Source organism: Neopsephotus bourkii, unplaced genomic scaffold (assembly GCF_033783945.1).
Source record: "Neopsephotus bourkii isolate Nb327-2 ecotype Australia unplaced genomic scaffold, CSIRO-AGI_Nbou_v1 NB_1328, whole genome shotgun sequence".
Classification (NCBI taxonomy): Eukaryota; Metazoa; Chordata; class Aves; order Psittaciformes; family Psittacidae; genus Neopsephotus; species Neopsephotus bourkii.
Genome location: NW_026901808.1, coordinates 3992788 through 4009761, shown reverse-complemented (window position 1 = coordinate 4009761; position 16974 = coordinate 3992788). Strand labels below are relative to the sequence as shown.

The window sequence follows — 16974 nt, the reverse complement described above, 5'->3', positions numbered from 1 at the left end:
TCAGTTCCTCATTCCAAAAATTATGTATAGCAGCGTTGTAAAAGTCAGCAACCTCGTTTCTTTGGACTGATGCTTATGATAAAGGCTGTTCCTGAGCATGAATGAAAAAATGTGAGCCAACAACCTCTTCTTCCATTAACTGCTGTAAATACGCTTTTTCTGAGGTATTAACAGCAGTCTTTTGGTTGGTTTTGCAATCTTTTTAACCTCAGAAGTTCTGGGAATGGAGAAGACTTGGGCTTACACTGGGTAGTGGAGGTGCTTCTGGATTCAGGGGGCTACATCACCACTGGGACACTTCCACCAAGGAAGGAGTCTCAAGAAGGAGGCAGAGAAGGGGGGACACGACACACAAATTCTTTTGGTAAAAAAATACTAGATCTGGGAAAAATTAGGAATAGACCACAGCTTGTCTTTGAAGGAGATCTGGAGTTTCTTGGGAGAATTAAAGGGCTTTTTTCTTTGGGAAAAGAACCTGAAGGGTTTTTGAAATGTGTAATAGTAAGCAAGACACATCAAGAACCTCAGCCTCCTCTTTCGTTTTTTTTTTCATCTCTCTATCCATCTCCACCTCCATTCTGTTCCTCTCACTCAGTATCTTCTTGGTCCTCTCTTGCTACTTGGTTCCCAGTAGTGTTTGGGTTACTACTCTGTTCACCCATATGAAGGTTTTACACTGGGAAGAAAGAGACATTGCAGCACAGAAAAAAATATAGTGAATATGAACATGAAAGCACTAGTTTGCCTTCCTTTTTTTCTTCTTTCTTCCTATAACATGTTACTAGATGCCAACATTACTGAACATTAAAACATGAAGAAAACATGGGTAGGTCTTAATTGTGTTATTTTTATTCCACACAGTTAAAATTCTTGAAGAAAAGCTGACTTAGAAACCTGATTATTATGTCATTGTCACAAATCTGTGTGTGAATTGGACACTACCTTCACAAAGTGCCCTTCTGAATACAAACAAAATGTGTCTGGTAGGTTAACAAAGGACCGCACACCTGTTTCACATGCAAAGTTCCTTTCTGATGCTGTCACAGAACCCTAGTTTTGGCAGATGGCATTACAATTCAGATAAAGAAAAATAAGCTTCTGAATTCATACATGTTTCCTTGTCATTCAAATGCCAGTGGATTTTTTAACATAATGGTTAAAGTATGGAGTGACTCAATTTGAGTGTCCTCATAAATATAACTAATGCATAATGATGAATAAGTTATGACACAAAGTTTCAGAAAGGAGTTGTATGCAACTAAAGCAGCTTTTTATCTAAAGTGCAAGATAACAAAAAGTAACAAAAGATGGGCTTTTAAAGTTCTCACCCTCAACAAGGCAATGAAGCCACTGAAGAGAAAAAAACAGATTCTAATCTTATTTCACTAGTATAAACCAGAAATTGCTGCGTCAGCTACTGCAGTATTTACCTACATTTTCCACAGTGCTATGTAATCTCCCTCATCAGTTGTATTGAATTATCTATTTCATCAACTACTATCTAAACAACTAGTGTATCTGCATTGCATGCATTCAGCTACTGTTCAGAACTGTGAAAACATTATTAAAAAGCATGGTAGTCATAGAAACAGATCATGTAGGAAGTACCTTGAGGAGGATTCTTCTATCTGATTGCATGCAACTTCATTGGCCACTTGGAAATAAAATGTAGAAATGTAAGATACCTTGTACTCAATCAGAGCACTAGTTCTTTAATCTGCTCGTGAGATTTCCATCCCAGGTCAATATCTGACGCTTCTGAGGCTATTGCAGGTCATCACAAACAAGTAATGTACCTCTGTAATTTTACGGTCTGGGCAGGATAGGCTTTATTTGTGGACCACCCACAGATAATCAGTTCATTGGAAGCATACAAAGCAATTCTTGGCTGGTTTTTTTATTCACTATCACTGTAGAAGCTACATTTTCCCATCTCATTTTATAATATAATATGGCTATACATTTGCCTCACTGGCCTGTCACATAAAATCAAGTAATTGCTATTTGGCATAATAACAAGGCAGAAAAAAACAAAACAAAACAGAAAGCATTACACTGTGTGCTTGATTTTGAAACATTGACTTGAGACTCTCAAGGTCCAGTGAGACAAATGAAGTAATGAAAAAAAATGTTTCCTAACATTGACTGACATTTTTATTAAAGTTTAGTGTTGTTATTTTTAAAAAATCAGTCAGATTTTTAAAGTATCCTGTTTGACTAGGAAAGATGATGAGCAGGAGATGAGGAAAAGGAATTGTCCTCTGTGCAGAGGAACAGTTTGTCTGTATGGAGCTCTCCTATATAATGGATGGCCGGCTGGTTGAGAGTCTGTGGGCCAGGATCAGAGGAAAGGCTGGTAAGGGAGACAGTGGTGAGGAAGCCTTGACTTCTGCAAGAATTGTTTACTCTGTGTCCCATAATATTTGTGTGTCACATTTAGGGCGTTAAAAGTCTGGATGGACGGAGAACTGAGCAGGTAAATAATTGGTTGGGTGGTGGGGCTCAGAGGGTAGTGGTTGATGAGTCATACTATATCTGAATGCCTGTGAAACAGGATTACTGCAGATACAGCATAGTGTGTCCTTTCTGACATCTTTAGATACAGTCTGAAGGAGGCAACAAACTCAACTTTGCAGGTGATGCCAAGGGAACCATGGTCAAGGGTAGGGCTGCCATTGAGGGACCTAGGCAGGCTGGAGGAATGGGCCAGCAGAAACCTTGTCATATTCAACCAGGACAAATGCAAGGTCCTGCATCTGGGCAGGAACAAAATTTTGCAATAGGTTGGGAACTAACTCATCAGACCACATCTGTATTTCTGCATCCAGTTTTAGGACCCCCCATAACAAACTGGATCAATACACAGGAGCGAGTTCAGCAAAGGGTCACCAAGATGGTCAGGGGTAGGGGCTATTGCCTTGTGAGGAAATGCTGAGGGTAATCCTGTTTCCCCTTTAGTAAAATTTGGTGCTGAAAATGGCATTAAAAATATGTCATTTGTGTTTGTTACAGATTAATAGGCTTTTTTTCTTTATTATACCAGAGCTGAAGAGGTGAACAGCTAGCTAAAGTATGCTGAAGTTTATAAACATGAAGTTGAGACACTAATAATTGAATACCTAGCTGCCTCACATAAGGTCTAGCCTGCATTATTAGTAGCCACATACTTTGGTGTCTTTTTAGGTCAGTAGCCAAACTGAAGTTTTTCATTAATATAACAGTAAATTCAATAACTCGTTAATTCACAGGGTATGTTATTAAACATTTAACAGCAAAGGAAATAATATAAATAAATGAAGAGACTGAAAAGCAAATAGAAGAAAAGCTGCACTTCATGAGATCAGGCAGTTATTAGGTAGAAAACACTGGTTTGTAACAAGGCTGAATTGGTACAGCCAGTAATGAGGTACAAGCACTGAAAGATCTGAACATCCAGAAGATCAAAAAGAATGTTTCTTTTCAGTCTGTTTTCTTCAAAGTCTAAAGAATATAGCATAAAAAGGCTGTGTTAATAAAATCAGTTTCAAAGGCAGAATCTTGCACATTGGAGCTATGCGTGGTGTGCAGCAAATCTGCTGAACTTCAGGAATACAAATTGGTAATGCAGTGAGCAGTTAATGCACGTGGGGATGCTTTTATGCTGGTAAGACAAATGTGTTCGTGACAGTCCCTTTAATGTGCACGTCTGAACTTTTAACCAGCTGGCATTGCCATTGCAGCTCCTCTGATACATGCATGAGGAACCACTAGGGCACGTGCTGAGCTTCTCCAGCAAGTTCACATTCTGCACCGAGACACATCCTGAAGTGACTTGAATCCTAGCAATGCCCATGTTAGCTAATTTAAAGCTAGGAGCTGTTAGGAGAAGGATTTCATACCCAGTTTCCTGACAAGAAACTGTACCAAAAAAAAAAAAGAGATTTTTCAGTGTTCCTTAGTGGTCTCTATTTCCCGAACAAAGCACTAGTTGCTTTAGTGGAAACTGTGAAAGCAACAAGCTTCTCTCTCCCCAAATGTTCTGTAACAGAAAGTACCCAGCTCAAACAACACAGGAGTAAGGACAGAGAACAAGACAAAAGGATAACATGACTTGATGACAGAAAAAAGTTGTTTTTTTGTTTTGGGTTTTTTTTTTTGTCATTTTTGCTTTCCTTAAACCCGTTATTTCTAAATACATAGAAAATAGGTTTTTTGCAGTTTGTTTGAAACTTTTAATAAGTTTTGAGGTTACTCTGTCCAGCTTTGGTTATTGCCCACTAAACTGTTGAGAACTGCATTCTTTAATAAGGCTTTATTAAGAAAACCATCTCAGGCACTGACTGCAATAACCCAACTAAATTCCCAACATATAAGGTACTTTTCCCCCCGATTTCATTTTAATTGCATTTTGTTACATGTTTATTTGAATTAACAGCTATTAAGCTCTTTAAGAACTCTTTTTTGATAGTTAAAACTAAGTAATTCAGTTGGTGCTTTTTCACAGTATTAATGCAAACCATGATTAGACATTACACAGTTCTGTATGTCAGAGGGATCAAGTACTCCTAATGTTCATAGAATCATAGAATAGTTAGGGTTGGATAGGGCCTTAAGATCATCTAGTTCTAACCCCTTGCCATGGGCAGGAACACCTCACACTAAACCATGTCACCCAAGGCTCTGTCCAGCCTGGCCTTGAACATCACCGGGACTGGAGCATTCACAGCTTCCTTGGGCAACCACCCTCACAGTAAAGAACTTCCTCCTCATATCCAATGTAAACTTCCCTGTTTAAGTTTTAACCCATTACCCCTTGTCCTATCACTACAATCCCTAATGAACAGTCCCTCCTGAGCATCCCTATAGGCCCCCTTCAGATACTGGAAGGCTGCTATGAAGTCTCTACCAGCTTTCTCTTCACCAGGCTGAACAGCCCCAACTTTCTCAGCCTGTCTTCATACAGGAGGTACTCCAGTCCCTTGATCATCCTCGTGGCCTTCCTCTGTTAAAAATATCCCTACTGTTGTCAGTATTTCATTAGGTAACAGTGCTGGGAGAAAATATTATTGAATTGAAAGTAATATTTACTAATCTGCTTTCTGCACAATTGAGGCTGTAGCATGTCACAATAATCTGCACAGAAGGAAGAAAATGCATTTATCAGATGTGAATGTTACTTAGACATTTGTTTCCATTGTGAAAGTAGAAATTATGCACAATGTCATTTTATTCATGAGAACAAATTGCACATGAATGGTTTGTGATTACAGACAGAACATAAACAGTCATGACTGTGAAATTTGATGGCATGAGAATGGCGGCTGGAGAACAGAAGTTTGATTGAAAATGGTCATACATGGCCTGGCTTGGAGGTGGTACATTCTCTCAGTTTTTCAGGTCTTCCATGACAGGAAAAGTGAATTTGGTTTTGCTATGGAGGTGAGGCTGTTAATCCACACTGGATTTGTACTCTAGTGCAGAGAAGTCCATGTTAGTAATTGCATTTTCCACGTCAGGCAGTGACATTTGAAACACTGGCTAAGTGGAGGAACCTGTTGAGGCAGTGTAAATAATTTTACCATAGCATATAACTTTTGATATTTTTGTTGGGTTTTGGATCTCCCAGAGGGTGTGCAGGTAGGTGACCTATCAGAATTTACACAGATATGTGAGTAGCCAGTTAAATACTGATTTTCACTTAGCAGTTATCCTCTCTTTTCTTACGGCAACCTGTAACAGAAGTTTTCAGGAGCAGTAGCATTATATCTCTTTCATGTATAGCAGCCTTCCAGTATCTGAAGGGGCATATAGGGATGCTGGGGATGGACTCTTCATTAGGGACTGTAGTGATAGGACAAGGGGTAATGGGTTAAAACTTAAACAAGGGAAGTTTATATTGGATATAAGGAGGAAATTCTTTCCTGTTAGGGTGTGAAGCACTGGAATAGGTTGCCCAAGGAGGTTGTGAATGCTCCATCCCTGGCAGTGTTCAAGGCCAGGCTGGACAAGGCCTTGGGTGATATGGTTTAGAGCGAGGTGTCCCTGCCCATGGCAGGGGGGTTGGAACTTGATGATCTTAAGGTCCTTTCCAACCCTAACCATTCTATGATTCTATGTATCATCCTGGCGGTTTGGACATACACTAACAAAAGCATTCAAACCAGACATCTCCAGACCCCTGCTCTTGAGGAGCAGCACAACACACCAGAGGAAGCATCCGCACCCTGATAATCTGTGTACTGTGCTTAGGGTTAGCAGGCGATGTTTTTTGCATAAGCTATGCAATCAGGAACACTGATTTAGACTTACAGATAAATATTTGCAAAGATTATGTGTCTTAAAGAAACAGGAATAATGTGCAACTGTGTTGTACTGTGGAGCTGCACTGCATTTTGTAACTCTTAACCCAGCTCTGCTGATAGTCTTTGTAGTAGGCAACTGACTTGAGAAGGCAAAACTGAATTTGAAACAGGGAGAAAGAAAAGAGAGAGGAAACAAGAGGTAAAACAAACACAGGCTGTTCAGTGGAAAGATACAGTATTCTTCTGAGAAGTCTTATGTGGGTTAGAAAAGGATTCCTGACCTGTGCCTGGGTTTTAACCAGGCAGGTGAACCAAACTCATGTTGACTTCCACAGCTTCTGCATCCTTACTGCACCATTTCAGTAACAGCAGACATATATTTTCCTTTCTCATACTTTATTATTTTGTACTACACAAATATTTTGATTGCAGCCAATTCAATATGCTCCCTGTCTTACCAGCCTGTCAGTAGGGAAGTGACACAATGTTGGCTGTGGTTCTGAAACTTTGAGAGGATTTTATGACTCTTCAATACACTTTGTACTCTGTAAACTTCATTAAAATTAATCTTTAGTTTGGTAAAATGGTTTTTCATCTTGGCACACTGAGATCCAAAATGTACTCCTTCCTCCATTCCCAGAGAAGGTTAAGTGGCACCATCAAAAGTCATTCTGAAACACAACAGCTTTCAGAAGTCAGAATAAGAGTGTCTGGACCATTAACATAAGCAGGCTGTGATGAGAAGACACTACCATTGTTAAGGTGACTTAAATTCCTGTTACTGTCTCCCTTCAATTTTTCCTTCTTTCTCTTTTTTAAAATACAAACCAAGTTGTCTGGGAGCATATAAACATACTATACAGATTATCTACCACCTTTCCATCCATTCATGGTATCAGCATTGCCAAATGCAACACAAACTTACTGATTTTTAAATGGTGATTTTACAAATGTTTGTGAACAGGCCCTCTGATGGGTGATAGGAGGAGATATGTGGGCATGCAATGCTAGATATTAAAGATTTAAAATAAAGGGTAGATTTGGGGGTTTTCCCTTCTATACAGAGAAAGCCTCCTGCAATCAGTAGAATTGAGACATGAATGATAGAAGTGTTGAACTCATGAAGATTAAGACTTCATATGTATCATAGTAATCATGAAACTGTTGATTGCGGAAGTTGCACATGAACTAGCATGCAAATGCAACCAAATGAATATCAGTAGAATTTATAGCTGCCCTTCTAAATCAAATCACAGTGACCAAGAGTAATCTCCTATGCTAGTGTTTTATAATAATTCTCTTTTATAAATGTTTACTGTTCACTCTCATCCCTAATGGTCGGCCCTGGGCACAGTGAAATGAAAAAGAAACTGTAATGCCCTCACCCCTAATTTGGCAAATGTTTAGCTTCCTGTTTTATGAAGCACTAAAGTATTTCTGTCCTGTAATCTTTCATTTCAATAGTGAAAAATGGAATAGATGCTGATATTTAATGTAATGAAAAATAATCACAATGCTTCTGAAAGCAAATGTAGCAGAAGATTGTTCTAGCAGAAGCTTTGTAGTAAACTACACTCCGCTAACATTATCTGCCACACTTGGTGGGCAGGGACTTGGGGTTTGTGCTCTAGCAATTCCATTGTACTGGTCAACAGAATGTTAATTCAACATAGTTTACAGGCCGCATCTCAAATGGAAAAATGAAATTAGACCATAGGCTTAGATGGAGTTTATATATATTACGATACACAAAGGTAATTTATTTCCCTGCTTCTGAGTCCATGCATTTAAAAGTGGATTCTCCATAATATGTCAAATTCATTAATTTTTTACAGACTTTTACACTAGAAAATGAGATTTGCCATTTGCCTTCTCAATAGTTGTGCTAGTTCATAAATACAGTTATGTATTACTTTAGGACAAAATAGAACAGGTTAATAGTAAATCCTCAAAAGCCAACCATATCCTGGGCTGCATCAAAAGGAGCATGACCAGCAGGTTGAAGGAGGTGATCCTGCCCCTCTACTCTGCTCTCATGAGACCTCACTTGGAGTATTGTGTGCAGTTCTGGTGTCCTCAACATAAAAAGGACATGGATCTATTGGAACAAGTCCAGAGGAGGGCCATGAGAATGATCAGGGGAATGGAGCAACTCCCATATGAAGATTGGCTGAGAAAGTTGGGGCTTTTCAGCCTGGAGAAGAGAAGGCTGCGTGGAGACCTCATAGCAGCCTTCCAGTATCTGGAGGGGGCTATAAGGATGCTGGGGATGGACTCCTCATTAGGGACTGTAGTGATAGGACAAGGGGTAATGGGTTAAAACTTAAACAAGGGAAGTTTAGATTGGATATAAGGAGGAAATTCTTTCCTGTTAGAGTGGTGAGGCACTGGAATAGGTTGCCCAAGGAGGTTGTGAATGCTCCATCCCTGGCTGTGTTCAAGGCCAGGTTGGACAAGGCCTTGGGTGATATGGTTTAGAGCGAGGTGTCCCTGCCCATGGCAGGGGGGTTGGAACTTGATGATCTTAAGGTCCTTTCCAACCCTAGCTATTCTATGATTCTATGAAATTATTTCAGATTTTCATAAATATGCAAAATAAAATATGTCCTATTCATCTATATACTTTAAGGTGTATATATTTAGAGAAAAATACTTACCTTTAAATTCGGGCAAAACATCTACTTCCTGTTCTTTAATTGCATAGTTGGAAAAAACTCCATCTACTAACTCACTTTGGGACAGGGACCTATCTGTGTGCGTGTATCTGTATGCATGTGTTTGTGTGTATTTTTATGTACAGATTTACCGGTACCTGCCTCACTTTTCTCTAAGGGAATGTAATTTTAGATGGCCAAATATGAAAGCAGCATTCAGTTAATTAGGGGAAGAAAACCCTGAAAGGTTAGATGAAAATAAGATGTACCTGTAGTATTTAAACTAATACCTTATGTTCATTCTGTGTCACAGGGTTCGGTAAAAGCATTGGGGTTTTTTTATAGCAAATTATTGCCTCATTTATCATGAATGCATTGGGAATGAAACTTACTGTAGGGACACTACAGAATTCGTGCTGCGGCTACTTTCTTTATGAATATTTATGGATAACATTCCACAGCCTTGTCTCAGGATATACAGGACTTTCTGGGAACCGTTGCAGAGTCAGTTACCTACACATTTTACTGAAGTTCTGAGCAGGTCTGGAAAGAGCAACATTAGGGCTTTCTAATGCTTGGTGACTTGATGATGAGCCAGTGACATGTCCTTGCAACAAAGCAGGCCAACAGCCTCCTGGGATGTAGTTAGCAGAGCGTTGCCAACACATCAAGGGACATAATCCTTCCCTTACCCTCAGCACTGGTGAGACACAGCTGGAGTTCTGGATCCAGTTCTGGGCTCCCCAGTACAAGAAAGGCATAGACATACAGGAGAGCGTTGAAGGGCCACTGAGATAATTAAGCGATTAGAGCATCTCTCCTAGAAGGAAAGGCTGAGAGAACTGGTACTGTGTAGCCTGAAGAAGAGAAGGCTCAAGGAGGATTTTATTAGATTAATTAATTCATGAAGGGAGGTGCAAGGAAGATGGAACCATGCTCTTTTCAGGGGTGTCCTGTGACAGGACAGGAGGTAAAGGATGCAAACCAAAATACAGGAGATTCTGAAAGAAACTGTCACTCTGTAAGTGACCAACCACTTGAAGTTGCACAGAGAGGTTGTGGAGTCTCTGTCCTTAGAGATATTTAAATCTGACTGAAGATGGACCTGAGCAACCTGGTCTAAGTGACCCTGCTTTGAGCAGAGAGGTTGGGCTAGACAATGACCAGATGTCCCATCCAGTATCAATTGTTCTGTGATTCTGTGACCTGCTTAAATAGCCTATGCTGCATTTATTCATGTGAAGTGACAATATCAAAATAGCCCAGACAAAACTAGTTCAGAGTCTGGTCCTGTGAAGATTTCAAAGCTAACAATATTTAAGACTAATAGGAAAAATTGAGTATATACATTAAGAAAATCCTTTGCCTTTTCATTACAAAAAAGTAATTGAGATGTTCCTCGTCTGCAGTCTCTGGCAGAGGGTTGTATCCTTTGTTGCAGTATTGGAAAAGGCTGAGCAGGAACATCCTCTGAGGGATGTCTAAGCGTCCAGCAGTCTAAGCAGGTTCACTCAAAAAGAGATATGTTTAGAGCAGAAGTAACAAGAAGACATTAAGCAATTTCTAAACATGGGGTTTTTTAACTCGTTCCCTGTTGGCAGTCAGACTTCATGTACCTATTTGCCTTTTAGAGCACTTAAATAATTGTCTATTCTGTGTTCAGTATGAGATACACCAGTTCTGCTTTGTCTAGTTTAGTACTCATTGTCTCCAAAAAGTTACTTTAGAAGTGCAACTGAGTTTAAAAAGGGAAAAAGGATAAGGAATTCCAGAATCAATTCCACTCCTGTATATTGTGCCGTAGTCTTTAACTGCACATTGGTACCTGTGTGTGATGGGAATGCACATCCTTTTGTGAGTCTCCTCCATCAAAGTCATCATATGTGAACCTGAGCTTTTCACTCTGTTCATGTCAACTAAGGTATTTATCACATCCATCTGGTGCCTTTTAAACACAAGATGAAGTTCTATTGGCAGTTTAATAATTTCTTAAGCATGCAGTGTGAGTGATAATATGTATGGATGTACATAAATATATATGTAAGTTTGCTTGTACATGAACACAGACTGATTTTCAAGATATTAATGTTTTAACATTTTAATTGTTAGTAGTGGAATGTTTAAGGGATCTCTATTTCTGCAAAATATCATTAGTTTTATGGCCAGAAGGTATCATAATATCTTAGTTTGTACTTCCATGTGATACTTTGTACTCCAGTGTCCCCAGTATTTAACTAAGCTTTGGAACAGGGTGCCTTTGGAGGCTGTGGAATTGCCATCACAGTAAGATGAATAGTACAAACTTCTCAGGAACATTCAGGTATAATTACTGCACTCACATGGCATTCCTTCTAGACCAACTTTTCCAGGAAAAAAGCTTAAAAGACAAAGTAGTCTTTTTGCATGTACCTATTTGGGAAAACAGAATGCCCTCGCTTCCTCCAGTGGTGATGGCATACAAGATGCGCTATGGTTGTTGGCTAGCGCAGCTATTGGAACAAATCAAGGAGTTCAATTAAAAATGTGTTGTTCCAGAGACTGAGGTCTGTGTTTGCATGCCAGTTTTCAAGTTACTACTACTTGTGGCTGTGGGGAGTGCGTGTGTGTGCTCAAGATTTGACATTTGCTTTGATCACTGTATCTAATTTCACTATCAAGTTATTTCCCTCAACACCCAGCAAAGATCCACAACTTTGTTATTAGAAATCTTAGCATTCTGTACTGCATTTACTGAGAGAGATAACTCTTTGTTTTTCAGAGCTTCCATATGGCTGGGAGAAAATTGATGATCCCATTTATGGCACTTATTATGTTGAGTAAGTTCCCAAGTTCAATATTAAGTTGCTATTAATATGTCATAACCTGATACCAGTATCCTCTGCAGTGTTTAGCCTGTCACGGAATAGGTACAATTACCTGATGTGTTAAACTGAGGGTATACCAGGAATTCTCAATCATCAGTACAGCTAATGTGTCCAAATATATTCAGTGTGTCTCAAATCAGTGACTCAGGCATTCAGTTGTTCTCTTTCTCCAAGGTCTGATTTCATGGTACTGTTCCAGCTGATACTTGTACAGAGATCATATTAATTAAGGAAATGTTGTATTTTCTACGTAAGCTGTAGATATACGAGGTAGAAACCTCGTCAATCAACAAATAGAGCAAAGCATAATCATTTTAGCTCAGTAAAGAGAATTTTCTGGGTAGTCCTTCCTTGCTGCAAATCAGGTGTTTATAATGCTTGTACCAAGGCAGGTTATTTATACACTGCATATAAAATTTTAGGAATGTTGTGTATAAATATAAATTTCTATTTTCATAGCACAATTCTTGATTTTTATTTTTTTTTATTTTATTTTAGTTATGAAACAAGAAAAAATGCTTCTTACTCCTCTGTGCAAAGGGCAACATGAAGCTTTCATTTGAAGTAATAGGTAGAACCTGTTCTGGCCACTTCCTACATAAAATAAGTAAATTGAAGAGATGATTTTCTGTGCTTTTTTAGCTTAATACAGCAAATAGGACTTACGCAGAGTGGATCTATAAATTCTGGGGATGCAGTTTTTCCAAACCCCAGGATATGATGCTATAAAAATGCACAGGGTAGAGCTGGACAGGGAGATCAAGAAGAGATCTGATTTCTGGAGGTCTGGAAGATGTAAGGCACCCCTTTCGTTATTGCTGTAACAGCAGCAGCTTGTGGATGCCGTGTACCTTCCCTTGCCCTCCTTAAAAGCAAACAAACAAATGAAAACAGCATTTGGCCACTACCCTGCTGACTCCTATCCTGTTCTCCAAATGCAGAAGCACCTGCTCTGCTGCTCTGTCCCCAGCCTGTTCCCTGCCCTCAGGTGAAGGAGCCAGCAGCTCCATCTGCTTTGTTGCTCAGCCCAAATCAGCTTAGGCAGTCCAGATCCAAGCAAAAAGATAAGCAGGTTTTGAAGTCCCTTTGTTATGCCATTAAATTACCCTCTCTTTTTATGCCTGAGTTCTTTTATGATGTCCCCAAGTAGCTAGGGGCTGGAGTTCTCATATCTCTTTGTACTTAACCTCCCCTAAAGACTTCTGCATGTGCAATTATGCAGCTGCTGGGTGTAAGTGTTCTGCCCCAGTTGTTTTTCATGTGTTCTGGGGAGTAACAGGTGTTGTGCAATTCCTGTGCATCAATATCTTACCGAGACCCTGCTCGGTTGTTGCGCAGCCCGAGGCGTTCTGGCACAAGTGAGGCTCACACTTCACTGCAGTCAGAAAGGGAATGAGTATTTATCTCCATTTCATGTCCAACCATGGGTAAACAGACACAAGGCATCAGGCCCAGATGTTATGCAATTGCATACTTTAAGGCTGTTTGTGCCAAATTTATTAATCCTACCACAGATAAGGTTTGTGGAAAGATATACCAAACTTACTGGAGGCTCAGAGGGTTTTAGAAGTGGAATGGATGTTCGCAGGGTGGCATTAAAACTGCAGCCACACCAAGTTCATAGGGAGTTTTATAGTCAGTAAAATGTAGCTGTACTTTAATTTGCTGTCTGAGCTCAATAACTTTGAAACAAAGATTGCTTTCCATTTTTCAAGCTAAGAAGCAGCAGTCATACCTTCTTTTATTACCAGTATTCAACAGATGAGTTCATTTTTAACTGGATAAAATCTGACTACAATAAACTCTCTTAATTATATCATAAATGTGGATAAATCCTGAAAAGTTATATTATGGACTTTCACACACTCAAGTCCAGTCCAACTTTATCTGCAGGCCTTTAAAGCTGTCAGTGAAAGAAGGGCTTATTGTCTGCTTACTGATACGTTTGTATCCCATGGGAAGTTTGTAAGGATGAGCAATGAGGCAGAAAGGCTCAGGTTCACCTTAAAAGGACCAGCCATGCTCAGCTCCAATACTCTGAGACCAGAGATAAAACTAAAGAAGAAACAAAGGAAAACCTCAAGGGTCTCACTAGTAAAGCTAATAAAGACTAATCACAACATATTTGCAAGTTCTGTTAAATAAGGTCTCCAGTATCACTTCCTTTCCCAATCATGCATGAATGTAGGTGTGAGGCTTTATTAACGTTTCCATTTGCTGTGTTATGCAGATCCAGGCTTCATTTGTAAGGTGCAGACATTTGACATAAATGAGAAGTGTTTGCTACGCACGGGTTAACTTTCATGCAATTTTCTCTTAATTTATAAACTAAGAACTAGCAACACTTAGCTGTGCAGGGCAATGGAGAGAATATGGTTATTAGAGTGTGCTGGGTCTTCCAGCATTCTAATTGCCGAAAGATTATTTCCCCCTTTAAGGATGATTAACTACAACACAAAGCTCAATTTCCAGGCACTGTGTTCTTAATAGAACAGCTAAATTAGGCATACAGGTTACAAATTCACCTCCTTGACTTAGAGTTTCTGACAACACTCAAATAGAAAAACTTACTTCAGGTTATTTGTCATCATAGAGTACTAGTACCTGAAAAATGTGAGTGTAAAAGAGGACTTAGGCACTAACAAATTATGTATCAGAATGTCCATCTTTTAGGCATCCTGATCTTCAGAGTTACTTTGGTAGGTTATAGGCAAGAATCTCAAAAGTTAGAGTCACAAACTACCAAAATATCCCATGGATTAAAGTAGTAAGGAAAGAAGATAACATTAAACTGTTTGGGCCAGTGCACATGGTTAGACATTTTGGTAAGGCTCAGTATCTTTCCCATCAATTAAACTTTGCATAGTAGGCAAATAATAGGCCCGTAAGTTTCCTAAGAATGTGTTTCAGTTGTCTTAAGCACATCTAACATGAAACTCCAACACAAAACCAACTTAGCCTGGCCACAATCACTGATGAGATGGCAGAATGATGCCTCTGGCTTACATCCTGGTTGGTGGTGACAATACCTCCCCATAACACAAGAGACAGTGTTTCAAATTCACAGGTAAGTACAACCCCAAAAGAAATTCTACCTCTGAGGGGTTATCCCCAGTTATCATACAGCGAGCTAAGAGAGGACAGCAGCACTGACCACCCTTCTTCTTTTCAGAGGGAAATGCAGGATTCCTAGGATTAGAAAGCAGATAAAAGGCACCACGGTTCTTCTGTGCAGCCACATTGGCACTAGGAGAATTTAGTTGGATTCTTGTCTTTGGATTAGTCTTTTATGTTTAATATGCATTGTATAAAATACAGGAAGAAAATATAAAACTGCTCACTGAATTAGATACTGCAAGCAACGAGTGATAAATCTTATCACATCCAAAATCCATTTTAAACACAAAAGCATTTATTTGTAACCACCTGTAAAACTTGCATTTGGCTTGTCTTATTAAGGCCTAGGTTAGTAATATCTATTTTATATGCAGTTCAATTAGCTAGATGAAAGGCTAGAATGTCCTTTCAAGGGAACTACTTAGCCTAATAACTTCTTTCTCAGGTAAGCTCATGAGAAACAATTTTTCTGATTTATCATGAAGCTGTATAGCGCTTAAAATTGCATGAAAGGGAAGTGCTTCATGTCTTATCAATCTAGAAGCATAAATCCAGTGCTGCTGACTGATAAAAATAACTGATCGTGAGTATAATTTTCTTTTATCTGACTCCTTTTGGACACTATTTAAATGCAGTTGTTTAATTTTGTTGAAATCCTCACTTTGAGCTTTCAAGACTGCATGCTACCATAAAACAGTCAAAATATCGGAATAAATTTGAACTAAGAATTGCATGAATTGCATCAACAACTTGAGGTGCTTCAAGTACCTCTGCTAATATTCCTGTCTGACCTACTAGGACAAAAGGGTTATTTTCAAGGTAGCCATTACTGAAGATATTTATGTGTAAATGGACTAAACCACAACTCTACCTAGAAACTGTAGAGAGGCAGTGGGTAACAGATTCTAGCTGAAGGAACTGGTGTTCCTTGAGCCACAGACACATCCTATGTAATCTTATCCTTTTATATACCATAGAACCACATATAAGTTGTAACAGATCTGCAAGCGGTCTCCTGCGGCACTGAGATGTGCCCTGCATTTATAGCATGACACTAAGAATAGTCTTTAGACACTAAGGATCCTAAATGCAGATCTGTAGTGTGGTCTCGGATATCCATTATATCTGTGCAATATAGCACAAAAACTATGGGAAACCCATGCTTTTCTGGGAGGGGAGCTGAAGACCAGGCCAGGATACTTTAGAGCCTCTGAAATAAGATTGTTCCCTATGTTGAAGCAATTAACTCACTGTGTAGCAACCTTGGTTTTAACCGTATCAAATGGTAGCATAAAACATGCTAGATATTTTACCCTATATCTGCTATTGTAAGCTGTTGCATAATTTCACACTTCTGCTTGTATGAAGCCTACATATTTCAAGACTGGAATCTTGACATCTTTAATACATTCTGATATTTACTTCCAAATGTGTTCACAGAATGCAATCACATATCAGAATTAATTCTGCTTGAATAAAAAGGTAAAACTCCTTTGGTCTTCTATCATAGAAGACTATCTTTTTCACTGTTCTTCCTGTAAACTCTTTTATCAATTTATTTTAATTGGTCATAGGTGATCAGAACTTTATGTAGTATTTATTGCCTTTGTAATGGCAGAAGTAGTGTTTCCTTTACAATATTGAAATATATCACATGAGAGGTAGTAGCATGAAAATTTAATTTTTCATGCTTATGTTAGTAGTTGGTAATTACCCTATTTAATACATGGAAGTCTTGTCTTTCTCCATTTTTAACTGGTGAAGTTTGTCTCCATTCCATCATTTGTTTCTGTGTTTGTGATAGACACAGATGCTGAAGATTTTGGCAATGACAGCATGGCCTAGCTAGAAAGCAAAAATCTAGGAAAGGAAAGCTTTCACTCTTAAACAGCCTGTCTGAAGGAAAGAAACAAAAAAGGACTTTCTCTGTCTGCAGCATAGATTAAAATTTACAAGAGAAGTATTAATCAAAATTTTAGAGAATGAGAGTAAATTAGCACAACTTGAATGAGTTATAGCCTGGTTAAGAAAGTAGCAACTCCAGGATTTATCACATTT

At 39.0% G+C, this 16974-nt stretch overlaps 1 protein-coding gene across 15 annotated transcripts in view; it reads left to right on the top strand.

Moving 5' to 3' along the window:
- The window catches only part of MAGI2 (membrane associated guanylate kinase, WW and PDZ domain containing 2), a 728751-nt gene that overhangs the window by 560353 nt on the left and 151424 nt on the right, over positions 1-16974 (top strand). For all 15 annotated transcript variants that reach the window (XM_061366359.1, XM_061366354.1, XM_061366365.1 and 12 more), the window contains one exon: positions 11694-11751. In XM_061366359.1, the coding sequence (XP_061222343.1) occupies positions 11694-11751 (58 nt within the window). The remainder of the gene's footprint in view (positions 1-11693; positions 11752-16974) is intronic.